The 15,688-nt window shown below is 38.3% G+C and overlaps 1 protein-coding gene across 3 annotated transcripts in view; it reads left to right on the top strand.

The window, feature by feature from the left end:
- oclnb (occludin b) overlaps positions 1-13,652 on the top strand; it is a 33,319-nt gene extending 19,667 nt beyond the window's left edge. For all 3 annotated transcript variants that reach the window (XM_043707943.1, XM_043707936.1, XM_043707953.1), the window contains exons 5-9: positions 6,840-6,976; positions 7,587-7,796; positions 7,894-8,062; positions 10,513-10,554; positions 12,729-13,652. In XM_043707943.1, the coding sequence (XP_043563878.1) occupies positions 6,840-6,976; positions 7,587-7,796; positions 7,894-8,062; positions 10,513-10,554; positions 12,729-12,830 (660 nt within the window). In that variant the 3' untranslated portion in view covers positions 12,831-13,652. The remainder of the gene's footprint in view (positions 1-6,839; positions 6,977-7,586; positions 7,797-7,893; positions 8,063-10,512; positions 10,555-12,728) is intronic.
- The last annotated feature ends 2,036 nt before the right edge of the window (positions 13,653-15,688 follow it).

Below are 15,688 nucleotides of genomic sequence, written 5' to 3'. Positions count from 1 at the left end.
TATAGAGGAGGAAGTGCTGGATGCCTTGAAACACAAAAGTGGATATATCCTCAGGACGTGATCAGGTGTACTTAGCTGAGGGGTATGAAAGCATAATACCCCTCACGATAGATGAGTGAATGTGTTGTGAAGAAGACTAGGGATTTGTAGATGAATATAGATTGAGTAACTGGACAAGAGTTTGGCAGATGGAGCATAATGTAGTAAAATTAAAGTTGTTCAACTTGGCAGAAAGAATGAAAATGTAGAACATTACTTAAATGGATAACAACTGCAGAACTGCAAGATAGAGGAAATAAGCAGTTCTGATGCATGAGTCACAGAACATTAGTTTTTGGATACAGTCATAATTGAGCACATATATGTCAGTAATATTCTTTATAATGGAAGGGCTTGAATACAAAAATAAGGAGGTTATGCTTCAGTTATATGGGGCATTGTGAGACCACATCTTGAAATACTGTGTCTGTTTCGTCTCCTTATTTAAGCAAGGATGTAAACGCTTCGGTAGTGTTTCAGTGGAGGCTTACCAAATTGACATCTGGAACAACTGGGTTGTTTTATATGGATAGGTTGGACAGGCTAGGCTTGTTTCCACTGGTGTTTAGAAGAGCAAAGGGAAACTCCAAGTGCATAAATGAAATTCTGCATGACCTTGCCAAGTTGAATACGTGAAAGAGTATTTCTTCTAGTGGATCTGTCCAGTGCTCTGGAGCAGTATTTAACATCAGGGCAGAGATGAGAATTTTGTATTCTAATGATTGGTTAACTTTGAAGCTCTCTGGCTTAGAAAACAATGGAAGCAGGATCACTAAATATTTTAAAACATTTTTGTTCAGCAAGGGTGGCAAAGACTATTGCGTGTAGATGGGAATATGGAATTCGAAATAGATGAGCTGTGATTTTGTTAAATGGTTTAGCAGGCTTGAACAGCAAAATGGCTTAACCTTTGCCCCTATTTGATGTGTTTGTATTTTTGGCTGTATTATTCTGTCACCAGTCTAAAATGAATTTATTGCTGGTGTCCTTTCTAATATTTATCTCACAATCTTCTCTTGGAATGTAGATGGAATGTTCATTATTGGCATTTTGGGGCACTTGCAGTGTGTGAATTGGCTGCAGTGTTTCCAGTATTACAATAGTAACTACACTTAAGATGCTTTCTTGGCTGTAAAGTATTTAATGTATGTAATGTCCTCGAGTAAAAGATCTTTTGTCCTCACCTAGTCTGCTTTAAATGTGAGTCCAACCCTGTTCAATGTCTTAACTGCCTTCTGAAATGGCCTATCAAATCAAAGGGTAATTAGGAATGGTCAATAGCTGTTGGCTTTGGCAGTGATGCCCACCAATACTCCTGTCAAGTTTTATTTCTTGGCCACTGACCTCCAGGACAATGCACGTGAAACTAGAAGTCACCATCTTGGCACACCAATCACACTGGTGTGTGTAGAACCTCAGAGCAACTATGCTGTTTGAGGATACACTGATGCTCATATCCCATGAAAGAATGAAAACAAATAACTTCTCATTTTCATAAACTTAAGAGAATGAAAACCCAGTCTATCTAATATAGAAAGAATCCTTCCATCCCAGAAATTAGTTTGGTAGACATTTGTTGCATTTCCTCTATGGCCATTGTACCTTTTTGTTGTTAAGTACACCAAGCTTACCAGTCCTGAAAGAGAAGAGGCCTGTAATTTATAAAATGTAAGTGCTCGAGATTACAAACGCACATGGGTATAATGTATGAGTTTCTTATTATGCTTGTACACTGTTGAAACATTAATCATGGATGAATCCTGAAAGAAAATGACTTAAAAATTAAGTCACAAAGCACCGTAAGCTTTTGGAAGGAAGAATTTAAAATGCAATTGACATTCCCTTTGCTACTTCTCTCCATTATGTCTGTGTATCCTGTCCCTTCCACCAACCAGAAAAGAATGGTTACGTTACATGGCATTACCCCAAGCAATTGTACTTGCAGTTCACGTTACTGAAATTCTAATCTCCTGACAGGATGGTATGGAAAAGAGCTTGGTGTCACCTAACCATGAGTTCTCAATTATTTCTCCACATTTTTTTCAACCCATATCTAAGGAAGGATGTGCTGATCTTGGATGGGGTCCAGGGGAGCTGGGGATGAAGAGCTTGTCATATGAGGAAGGGTTGAGAACTCTGGGTCTGTACACGATGGATGAGGGGGTAGTCTGACTGAAACTTACAGGATAGTGAACAACCTGGATTGAGTGAATGTGGAGAAGATGTTTCCACTAGTAGGAGAGATTAGGAGTTGGTGACCCAGCCTCAGAGTGAAGTCCGAACACTTCGGAACTGACATGAGGAATTTCTTCAGGCAGAGAGTGGTGATTCTCTGCAACTTGTTGCAGAAGGCTGTTGCGGCCAAGTCATTCAGTCTCTTTAAATAGGTTCTTGATTAATAAGGATATTAGGTGTTATGGGGAAGGGCAGAACAATGGAGTTGAGAAACATTTCAGCCATGATTGAATGTCAGAGCAGACTTGATAGACCAAATGACCTCATTCTGCACACACCTCTTCAAGTCTAACCTCTGGTATCCAGTACAATCAAGTTGGCCTTCCAATATGATAGAGTATTCTTGTGAAAGAGATGATTCCCAACTCTGGTTTGAAATCAGGATTGTAGAAAGTTCTGAAGCCCATTGATTGTTTCGGTTGTGTATACATATACACATTTGTGCATTGAAATTAAAAAAAATTATTGAAAACTTTTCTTTACAAAATATTAAAATTACAAAATATGAAAATATAACATTATAACAAAAACATAACTACATTAAACAATAAACCAACTACTATACTACTGTACAAAAGAACTCTCATCTACACTCATCACACATCAATAAATAAATAATGCTGCTCAGCATATAAGACCTCAACACTCAACCTTTGAGAGCATCAATTATTAAAGCCACGTTTGCTCAAAATTCTTCATCTCAGGACATTAAGCTTATTAAATCAAACCACCATGGCTGGACAAAAGCCCTAATTAAAATGGCAGACAGACCTGCTTCTAAATAAATCAAAAAGGGCTGCTATGTCTTAAAAGAAATTCTGTTTTCTGGTGCACCGTATTTGTAACAAAGTACAAAGGAGCGATTCTGTGGTGTTTCCTCTGTCAGGGTGGCAGAAGGTAAACACATTCCTTTGTACTTTTTAAAGTTTGTGAGAAGATTTGTAGCTCGTGTGCTCGTTGCTGTGGTTCTGTTCGCCGAGCTGGAAGTTTTTGTTGCAAACGTTTCGTCCCCTGTCTAGGTGACATCCTCAGTGGTTGGGAGCCTCCTGTGAAGTGCTTCTGTGGTGTTTCCTCCGGCATTTATAGTGGCCTGTCCCCGCTGCTTCCAGATATCCTCGCAATTTCATCATCAGATGCCTAAGGGAGAGACAACAGAACGAGGACATGCCGCAACCCAAAGGACTAGCCACACTACCATACATCAAGAACATCTCTGAAATGACAGCCAGACTACTGCGACCACTAGGACTTATAACAGCACACAAACCAACAGCCACNNNNATTTGGCTGGGACAACACTACCATTATAGGGCAAGCGAAACAAAGAACAGCCAGGGAATTCCTAGAAGCATGGCACTCATCCACAAACTCCATCAACAAACACATAGACCTGGACCCAATATACCGGCCACTACAGCGGACAGCTGAAACTGACAACCGGAAGCGGCAGGGACAGGCCACTATAAATGCTGGAGGAAACACCACAGAAGCGCTTCACAGGAGGCTCCCAACCACTGAGGATGTCACCTAGACAGGGGACGAAACGTTTGCAACAAAAACTTCCAGCTCGGCGAACAGAACCACAGCAACGAGCACACGAGCTACAAATCTTCTCACAAACTTTAAAAAGTACAAAGGAATGTGTTTACCTTCTGCCACCCTGACAGGGGTTTTTCTGACACCCAGCACATCAGAATGTTCTTCCTTGCACAAAAATTGAGGATGCTAAAAAGTTTTCTCCCACATACATTAAAGGAAGATAATTTTGGCAAACCCAGGAGAAGGGAAACCGGGTCGACCTTGACTTTGGTCCCCAAGACCCTCTCTCTTACTCCTGCCACAGCGCTGCAATATATACGGAGCCCGTGGCAGGGCCACATTCAGTGAATGAGGGTATCTATTTATTTTACATTTGGGGCACATTTAAGTTACACTCTGCTTAAATTTTGCAAGACAATCTGGGGCCAGATGAGCTCTATCAAGAATCTTTAACTGCATAGCATATTGAAATCTTCCTGACACTCTCTCAAATGTCCTCCCAAGTTTCCGGAGTGATCTCCATCCCTGACACACTCTCCCAGACCTCCTGTAATCACTCAATGTCACCCGAGGAACCTCCCCGCAACAAATGATAGAGAGTACTCACTGAAAGAGTGCTCTTCGCCTGAAGCTTAGTCTCTTTTTGGATAAAATCTCTGATTTGAAAAAAAATAGAAGAGGTCCCAGCTCGATAATCCATGCTTAAGTTTTTTGATCAAATGACATTAATGTTTCATCTTCAAACAGGTCACCCAAACGATAGACTCCCCTATCCGCCCAGGACTTAAACCTGGGATTCATTGTCCCTGGCCAGAAACCAGGCATACCGACTATGGCAGTATGGAAAGATATTTTAGACATATTACCCTCCATCTGTCTCATTGCCCTCCCACGCTTTTACAGTGTTAGTAACTATTAGTTGCAGAACATTGCTGCAATCCATCTTCATTTTGTCCAGAAACAACAGGTTAATAAGAGGGCAGTTTGTCTGGGAGACCTCAATGTCCAACCATATCGAAGCAGAGTCCTCACAGGCCCAATCACTCTCAAAAGGTAAAAGGGAGCTCAATTGATATCTTCTGACATCTGGGAGATCCACTCCTCCTAACCTCGGGACATTTGCAATTTTGTAAGCTTGATAAGAGGCTGCTTATGGCACCAAATAGAAGAACTAAACCAATCATTTAATTTCTGAAATGTTTGTCCAGGAAAAAGCAAGGGAAGCATCCGCAGAGGATATAATAAATGAGGAAGAATATTCATTTTAATAGAGCAACTCCGCTGAGCCATGATATTGGAAGGCACCCCCCGCGCCCCCCCCCATCTTTGAAGGTCTTGGTTAATCTTGTCAAACAAATGAACAAAATTAGGTTTGAATAACTTATCAAAAGTAGAGGTAGCAGAGAGGCCCAAATAAAGAAAGCCTCCCTGTGTCCACTTAAAGGGGAACCCACCTTCAACGTCCGGTATTCCCCTAAAACTCCTATAGGCATAGCCTCTGATTTTGAAAAATTGGATCTTGTAACCTGTGAAAAAGCCAAATGAATTAATACATTGTATCAACTGGGACACCGAAACGGCCGGGCTCAAAAGAAAAATGAGAACATCATCCGCATATAATGTGATCTTATGCATGTTTGACCCTACCTTTGGGACAGCTATATTAGGATTCCAATGAATAGCCTCTGCCAGTGGCTTAATCGCCAAATTGAAGAGCCAAGGTGAGAGGGGACAGCCTTGGCAAACTCCCCTACCAATGTTAAAATTATCAGACCTTAGACCATTAGTGAGAACTGCCGCCAGAGGATCAGTGTAAAGGACCCTTACCCATCTAGTAAACACTTCACCCAGGCCAAACCGCTCTAGGATATAAAAAAAGATACAGCCATAGTTCACTAAGCAGCAGTGATTCCCTCACTACTTCATGCTCTGATAATGGGCACCTCAAAGCAGTTCAATTGCAACAACCTCTCCCAAAACAATTTGCACAGCATGGCAATATTAATCATTCAAAACCAGCTCTGCTAGCCAAGACATGTAAATTGGATATCTGAAACTAGACTCCCAAAGCAACATTTTTGCTGTGAACGTGGTCATGGCACAGTTTCCTCGGAAGACAGCAAAATGCTTTCTGGTGTCCTCAAAGCATCTCTTCTAAAAAGCTAGAGCATACCCACTGAACCATGGGAGACTACCTTGTAACGAACCAAAATAGAAAAGGCTCATCCAGAAAGGTCTCAAATAGATGGAGAGACTTTGTTGGGAATGTGCAGGAGGGGGACACTTTGAGATCTTGGAAGGGGTACGTATACTTCTGAACAATCCATCTGCCAAAGCGGACATTATCAGATCACATCCTGTTTTCTCCATTGGGCTCATTGTTTGGCCCATTCAGTGAACCATCTTCTGGTGTAAGAAGATGATGTATGTGTGCACATTTGTACAGGGGGTACCCAATTTTTGAATCTTGTACTTACATACATGATCCCATTCAGAGGTATAATTTTAAAAATCCCAACATATGAATGTTTCCTGTACTATTTTATATTGTTCTGACTTGCATACAAAGCAACTTGTGAATGGTCTCAAGTATGAAACCCATTTGCAAATCGGAGACTGTCCCTACATAAAGATCTGTTAAATTATCCCAGTTCTTCATTTCAGTGGAGCACAATTTAGTAAAAGTAGAGAATAAAGATGATGAGCTGCATTCTAGGGGCAAACAAGATGTGTCTACTATTTTAAAAGAAAGCATATTTAATTTGTGGTCCACTGAATAATATTGTGGTTGGAGTATGGATAAAAATATTCTGCTTATTTCTCAAATCTGGGCGGTCAGTCATGGCAGGCTACTATAGGTGGTGGGAAGTAAGTGGTGATTATTTGTCCAGCGATGCAGTAGTGGTGCCAAGTGATCAAAAATAAGATGTGATCAAGGAAATACTAAATATAAAAGAACTTAAATGTTGTATAAATGTCAAAATGGTCACATTTTAATTTAACATTTACTTTCCTTTCCATTCAAGGTGAACAATGTGTCTGGGGTTCCTGAAGAATTAGTAGAAGAAGGATACCCTTATAAACCTAATGGTTCACTGAATGGTGCAAACTATGAGCCCAATGGAGATACAAGGGCCTGGTCTGATAATGTCCGACCAGCACAGTAAGTACAGAATGCTTCAGTTTCCTTGGTTAACATTACAATGCAGTGCCTGTAATTTTAGTCCATTCTTTTTACATTATATGTTTACTGGCTTGTTTGTAATTTAAGAGCTCAGAAGTATAAACAAGATGATCTCATCCACTTCTCTCTTGAGTCCTGGTATTGCAAAATTGTGTGTGTGTGTGTTTTAATAAACTGTTCCTTAAAATTGTCCAAAGACAATTTATTCTTTCTTCCACCATCTCCTGAGTACAATTAACATTGTAGTACAGTTTACTAGTAAGGTCTTGAAGCCTTGATATGGATATAGAATTATTACCCCTTTTGTGAGTCATTTGTTTTCCTGAAGGCAGTGTGCATACAAAATCAAAACAGAAGTGTTGGAAAACCTCAGCAGGTCTGGCAGCAGCTGTGAAGAAATAAACATCGTTCACATTTAGTGTTCGGTGAATCTAATCTGGAACAAATTTTACACTGAGATCATTTTGTCATCAATCTCCGTGGATCCCAAATACAATAGCGTGTTGAATGCTGCAAACCAATCTGCTCAAGGAGGAGAATGCTGGTTGGCGTAGATTTTGACTGGTCTGTCTTGCATCTTTTCCTGCAGTGTCCCTGAAGTTTCAGTTCCGCTCATGCATGAGCAGCCAGGTCAACATTCATCAAGCAGAGAGTCGGATGAAAGTAAACCATCACGAAGGAGGCCGCCTAGGAAGAGGAGGCCAGGAAGAGCAAAAAGACCAGAGAATGAGGACTGTGACACAGACTACACAACTGGAGCAGAATCCTGTGATGAACTGGATGAAGATGATTTGGAAAGGTTTTTAAAAAGTTTTTGATGCCATTTTGCCAATGAAAGAATTTATCTTCATTTCCGTGAAACAGTTGTATTAATTAATATTGAACTTCTTTTGCAGTCAATACCCACCTATCACTTCAGACCAACAGAGACAAGATTACAAGAGGGAGTTTGACAATGATCATCAGCAGTACAAACGCTTACAGGCTGAAATTGATGACGTTAACAAGCAGTTTTCCCAGTTGGACAAGGAGATTGATGAAACTGAGGATGATGAGCAGTACCAGGTATGTTTTGAATCTATGATGGGGCATTGAAAAAAATCCATAGGTACTTGAGATATTCTCTTTTTTTATAATAGTGTGGTACAGCTAAATGTAAAGGAAGTTAATGTGTCCATACCCTCAGAATACACTCCATTTCCTAACCGAGACTAGCATGTAACATGTTCAATACTAATGCACTTTTTGAGCTGTTGCTTAGATGATTTGTGCTTTGACCTTGTGCCTCGGTCTTTATACTCTCGAGTAAGTCTGCTGTTGTACTGTACAAGAAGAGAGTAGTAATTTTCTTGTCAATTCCTGTTGTTCTTGAGAACAAGCTTTTGCTTTGTACCATGATCAGCAAATACTATGAGATAACTTTTAAGTGGAGTCTTCAGAAAGGCTCGTTGGGCTCAATTTATCGAAGCATCAAATTAAGGCACACCTCACAACATACACAAAACTTTTTAATAAAAAAAAAGTCCAAGTGCTGTTTGTGTGGTTTGTCTTGAGTTTTCCAAACTTGGCACTAAGTTTAGGGTGGCACGATGTCTCCGTGGTTAGCACTGCTGCCTCACAGCGCCAGGGATCCGGGTTCAATTCTTGCCTCGAGCAACTGTTGTGTGGAGTTTGCACATTCTCCCTTTTTCTGCGTGGGTTTCCTCCAGGTACTCCGGTTTCCTCCCACAGTCCAAAGATGTGCAGGTCAGGTGAATTGGTCATGCTAAATTGCCCGTAGTGTTAGTCGGGGCAAATATAGGGTAGGGGAATAGGTTTGGGTGGGTTACTCTTTGGAGGGTTGGTGTGAACTTTTGGGTCAAATGGCCTGTTTCCATACTATGGGAAATCTAATTTAAATGTTGGTGGTATTTTAACTAAATATTTAATTATTTAGGTCCTTGTAAGAGGGAAACTTAGTGGTATATACATAATGTGAACAAAAACTGACAGAAATAGTTAATTCCAGAGAGAGGCAGAGATCTATCTATTTACTACATCTGTGTTTCATCACAAAATATTGACAGAAGGGCTTGTATGTAAATGGAAGCTGTCTAAAGATGCAAATTTATTGGGATACGTGAACATTGAATGCTCAAGTAGCCATTCTTCTTCCATGCTGTTCAGTGATGGACATGGGAGAGAGGGGCATTATTAACCAAATTCAATCATATCCATCCCTGATTTCTTTCAGGAAATGGAGTGTATTCTGAGAGTATGGACACATTAATTTCCTTTAACTTGTTATAGTACTGTTTTTGCTACATAAACCATTGGGGGATCCAGAGAATTCTTATAAATGTTCAATTTTGTGAAACATGAACTTGAGCAGGAGTTTCACGTGGAAATCATGAGTGGAAGCTCACATTTTACACTCCATGGCATAGCACAATAACGTAAGTGTCCCCCTCCTGTCCACCATCTATAAGGCATAAGTCAGGAGTGTGATGGAATACTCCCCACTTGCCTGGATGAGTGCAGCTTCAACAACATTGAAGAAATTTGACACCATCAAGAACAGAACAGCCCACTGATTGGCACCACATCCGTTCCCTCCACCATTGAAGCTTAGTATCAGTAGTTTGTGCCAAGTACAAGATACACTGCAGGAATTCACCTAGGCTCCTTCTATACCTTCCAAACCTATGACCATTTAGAAGAACAAGGAAATAGAAATGGGCAATAAATGCTGGCCTTGTCACGGACACTCGTAAAAGAAAACTTAAGAGCCAATGCCAAAGAGAAATATGAGGAAGAATAAACAGATCATGATAGAAGTGAGCAGATGTACTCATCTAAGAATCAATAAACAGATAAATTAGAATTTAAAAGAGTGAAAGGATAGAACTAAAGGGAATATGTTTGATTGCATGTCACATTCAAAACAAAACTGTGACTGAAAGCATGAATGGAACTGAACATAGTATAATCATTCCAGAGTCATGGCTGCAGGATGACACTGAGTGGGATCTGACTCTTGATGGGTATAGGACATTTAGGAATCACATCCACCCTGATTCCGGTGCATGTTTTCCAGAAGGTTTTGGGAAAATAACAATCAAAACTAGAAAATGATGGAACATTACTTGTTAGTTTATAATAGTATTAGCATAATAGAGAGATGACCTAAGTGGAGGGAATCCAAGATATGGAAACAATTTAGGGAGAAATAAGAAATTATAAATGCACGGGGCCATTCTGGATGTGGTGGCTGGAACCACAAATATAATCACACTGCATACAGTGGAGTATAATGTTAAGAATTATTATTGCTACACCATTTTGAAAAGCTCTAATCACATTGGACAAAGGTGGCTTCTGAGGAATTCATCACATATTTTCAGGATAGTTTCTTAGAACAGCACCTTCTGAAGCTGACCAGAGAGCAGTCTTTACTAAATCTGAAATTGTGCAATGAGATAGGGTGAGTTAATTATTACTGTTTGCTAATGTTGCTTTTCCACCTCTATTTTCAGATCGTTGCTGCTGAATATAATAGACTGAAAGAAGTGAAGAATGTGAGTAGTCTAAAATTTAAATACATTATTACTTTAAATAATTCTATTACGTTGAATTTACTCTTACTCTGTACATAGAATATTCACTCTTGTGGTATTTTACTAGAACAGTATTTTAAGTATTCAGTTAATTTTCCTTGGTAAGCCTCTCCAACAAATGATTAATACATAGAGGAAACTTTGTGAGCTGGTGCTGGGTCCACTACTTTTTGTTATTTAATATAAATGATTAGTATGTGAATATGAAATATGGTCAGTACGTTTACAGATGACACCAAAGTTGATGGTGTAGTGGACAATGAAAAGGTTATCTCACAGTACAACAGGACTTTGATCAGATGGGCAAATGGGCTGAGGAGAGGCAGATGGAGTTTAATTTAGATAAACATGAAGTACTGCATTTTGGTAAGACAAATCAGGACAGGACTTATACACTTAATGGTAAGTCCTAGAGGTGTTGCTGAACAAAGAGACCTTGAAGTGCAGGTTGATAGTTGTTGACAGAGGAGTTGCAGGTAAAAAGATAGAAGAAGGTGTTTAGTATGCTTGCCTTTATTGGTCAATGCATTAAGTATAGAAGTTGGGAGGTCATGTTGCAACTGTACTGGACATTGCTTAGGCCACTTGTAATACTGCATTCAATTTTGATCTTCCTGCTATAGGAAGGACGTTGCCAGAATTAGAGGGTTTGAGCTGTAGGGAGAGGCTGAATAGGTTGGGGCTATTTTCTGGGGACTGTTGGAGGCTGAGGGATGACATTGTAGAGGTTTATAAAATCATGATGGACAAGAATAGGGTGAATAACAAAAGTCTTTTCCCCAAGGTAGGAGAGTCCTGAACTAGAGGGTCTAGGTTTAAGGTGAGAGGGGAAAAATTTAAAAGGGACCTAAGGGGCAAATCTTTCTTGGAGAGGGTGATGCATGTCTGGAATGAACTCCCAGAGGATGTGGTGAAGCCTGCTACAATTACAACATGTAAAAAGCATCTAGATGAGTACATGAATAGTAAGGCTTCAGGAGAATATGGGCCAAATACTGGCAAATTACATTAGATTAATTTAGGTAATTTGGTCGACATGGACAAGTTAGACTAAAGTGTTGTTTCCTTGCTGTACATCTTTATGATTTGAGACCTTATTACCACATTCAGTCCAACTTTGTACACTTTGTTTTGAAATCACCTGGGCAATGGAGAAATATTGGTGGCAAGGACGCTTCAAGTTGCTGCTCTGGAACTTTTGAGGCCTTTAACTACCTAATAATAATTATTCTGCCATTTCCTTTATATTACTAGTTGCCTGCTCTTACTAAGCTTGTTGTGTCAATGAAATTATTTCATAGTTAAAGATAGTGAAGATTACTATCTAATGTGAAAATGGCTAGTCATTGCAATCAGAGATGAGGGAGATGTTATTTGTCTGTGTGCCTCTCCTATTGATGCATGTTTTCTTCCAGCTAAATGTAGCAATTAAATTAGAGAGGGTTACGACTTTCTGCTGCTGTGCTTCCTTAGTTCAAAGCTTCCAAAAGCAGCATTCTTGCTACTTTTCTTTTTACACATTGGATTAGAAAAGTAAACAGATGACAAATATATTGGAGAAGTTTTTTAAAATAAAACCATTGTAGCTTTCCATTAGATCTATTATTGAGAATTATGGTAACACAATCTTCAGTAACATCATTCAGTCCAATTGATTTGATATTCAATGATGACCACTGAATATTCTTGCTGCTTAGGGTGAAGAATGTCAATGCTTTTAATAAATTTAACTTCTCTACTTTTTGTATGTCAACAAGAACTACCCAAAGCTTAGGTCAGACATTTTGTTGTCGTCTTCAACAAATTACCTTAACGAGAAATTCTCTAATTTTCCAAGTATGATTGTCAGTTTGGTAGTGGCATAGACTGTTTAGTATTGCATATTTGCATACAAACTGAGTTGACTGCAAGCAATGAAGAGATCCTATAAGAATGAGCTCAATCTGTGCTAGGCAATTTTCTAACTAACATTGAACTAGATTTTAAGCATTCAGTTCGCCAGTTTATTTGGTTATCTGACTATATATTCTAATCTTAGAATATTCTAAGATTTTTGGAAGATCATGATCATCCTCAGTTAATTTTATTCTAACATGTTTCAGATATTCAGATATTTATTTTTCATTTTTCTTCAGTCTGCTGATTTTAGGGCAAAGAAGAAGCAATGCAAGCAACTTAAGTTGAAGTTGTCTCACATCAAGCTAATGGTCAGCAACTATGATAACCAAAGATCCTGAATGTCAATTTCTGAAGCTACTGTCAATTACTTCATGCAAAATTAAAGCTGAACATTCATTTCCTGAAAGTGTAGCCATTTATTGTATCACATGAAATATAATGCCAATTTTATGGGCCAAAACTAAACCTAATGACATGGTTTCAAATATTTTCCTATGTTTCAAACACTTTTACTGAGGCACAATGAGAGTTTTTAAAGTTGGAACTTGATAAACCTGTGCCATAATTTTGTTTTGTTGTAAGAAATTTTAATGTGAGTTGTAAATAAGGATAAATGTTCTCCTTTTGTAAAAGCTTTTGAAATGATTCTTGATACTTAGTTTTACTAAAGCTTTGTATATTGGCTTAAATAGAACAAGTTATATTTGGATGTTCATTTGTTATATGCTGTGCAATGATTGATTATTTCTTTTTGAGGGATTTGTCTTAATAATTAGGACTTGCTCTCTAACCAGATATCTATTGCTATTTATACATCAAAATAGCATTAATATTGGAATTAAATATGCTGAATTTGGAAAAGTGACATTACCAGTAATGCATCAAACAAGCTGTTCATTTGGGTCATTGAAAGTTGAAGCACAGTTATGGTTTTACATGTATTTTTAAAATCCATGATAATGTTGATGGTCATATGTAAAAATGCTTTAATTTATATTTTAATACAGGATAATGATTCAGGGTCTTTTTTGCAATTATAAGTAGGAGACAGATACTGATGTCACAGCTCTAGTGTTTTTGTTTTGGAAAATAGCCTAATTACATTGTACCTTCTTCATGTTAAATAACTGCAAGCAAATAAAGCTGAAATATGAATGCAATTTTTTTATTGTTTGAGAGATACAATATTTTGTTTCTATAAAATTCACTTTTGTTTTTAATGTTTTCATTAAAACCTTTACTGTATTTAAGATAATTATGGTAAACTGCAAAATGTCTTAAATTAGACCTCCAAATATTAAAAATGCAAATACGCTATTTACATGTACCATTATAAATACTAAAATAAGATTTTTTTTATTGCTAAAATGTTGGTGGCAATGTGTGTTTTTAAAATTTGTATTCCTCTATGGCCATTAAATAAATACAAAAATGGTTTAATCATAACTTTAAATTTATAATTTTCAACATCAGTGCTCATGCAATTTCTAATGAAATGTCTTTATTAGTACACAATAGTTTGTATTGTACACAGAGTACCTTCAATTTTCCAAAATCTAAGCTATTTGACAGTAAGGAGCTAAATGCTAAGTAGTGGAAAGTTACAAGATAATTACAGAGCTTGATTAGAATGAATAGTTTTGTAAAGGCGGAGAAGGCAGCATAAAAGCTAAGGAGTTTTGGAGAGCGAATTGGAGTAAAGATGAGTTCAGTAAAAAGTCAAAGTGAAAGGAGTAGAGCATCTTCAACAAAAAAAAATTTTGCAAGTTGTAGGAATTTGCAAACATGGATGACAAGTGAGTTGCGTGGTATGTAGGGGTGATGATCAAAGTCAAACACATGTCAGGAAATCACCTGTAGTCTGCACTTTACAATAGATGTAAGATTGGACTTCGTGGAAGAGTTGAAGATTTGTAGAGGGCGGAACCTGGAAGCAAGTTGAAACCAGGCTGCAAATAATGACTGATTTCAGCTGTGGTAGGCACAATGAAACTTGTGAAGCATTTTCTAATTTTTCTGTGTCCCAATGCTCACGGTCACCAAACTCTTGGGATATATCATATTCTCACAGGTAATGTCATCTGGCAGCTGTTGGCAAAGCCTTGAATTTCCACATAAATTATGAACATGTTCAGAGAGAGGAAAGAAGCTGTGCACCACAGCTGTGAAAATTCCTTTCATATTTAAATCCAATTTTGATTTCATTGAAATGATTTGGACAGCAATGCAAGGTTTTCTCATCAACGCCTACATGGCTACTATTGCATCCTGAATAAATAGGATAATTTGTACATGATTGCTATCCAACCTCTGAAAGCATTTTCTTGTGAGGCCTGAACATTATGTTGCAACACAATAAAAATCTAGAATAAAATGTCTTTCATTCTGCTTTAGTTTTGCAATACCACACATAATGCTGTTAACTTTTTTCACTAATCACTGTTGCAGAAGCAGAAAGACACCCCTCAAATGTTTTGCCCTCCATCTCAACTTAAGAAATGAAGCTTGACATTTGACTTTTAAGAGTAATTCAGGTTCTTTTTATAGAGGGAATTTGGGGAATAGTCATTTGTCACACAAAAGTTCTATTGTTAATAAGTAATTGAGAGACCAATAAACTTTGATACAAATGTGGCCTGGGATATAGTTCTAATGATTGGTTAGGACATACCTAGTCTAGAAATCAAGATGTACTTGCTAATTTTTTTCGATGCAAAGATATATTAAGGTTTTTGATTTATAATTTGTGCATGTCCCTCAGGAGCTGCATGGTGCTGATATTCACCAATTAGTTTCATTGTAGCTCCGGTTTCCTCCCACAATCCAAAGATGTGCAGGTCAGGTGAAATGGCCATGCTAAATTGCCCGTAGTGTTAGGTAAGGGGTAAATGCAGGGGTATGGGTGGGTTGCGCTTCGGCGGGTCGGTGTGGACTTGTTGGGCCGAAGGGCCTGTTTCCACACTAAGTAATCTAATCTAAAAGGCTCCAGGTAGGAAAATTACAAAAGGTCTAAAAAAATGTAAATAGATTATGGTTGGTCAATTATTATGTGGGAAAATTTGCATTTTGGAGGAAGAGTAAAGAAACAGAATATTATATCAATGGACAAAGTCTGCAAAACTCTGATAAAGAGGGATCTGAGTGTACTGGCACATCAATCTCTCAAGATTTGTATTCAGGTACAACAAATGATCGT

The sequence above is a fragment of the Chiloscyllium plagiosum genome, chromosome 2 (genome assembly GCF_004010195.1).
Source record: "Chiloscyllium plagiosum isolate BGI_BamShark_2017 chromosome 2, ASM401019v2, whole genome shotgun sequence".
Lineage (NCBI taxonomy): Eukaryota > Metazoa > Chordata > Chondrichthyes > Orectolobiformes > Hemiscylliidae > Chiloscyllium > Chiloscyllium plagiosum.
The sequence above is the reverse complement of the archived record's forward strand: the minus strand, read 5'-3'. Positions and strand labels throughout refer to the sequence as shown.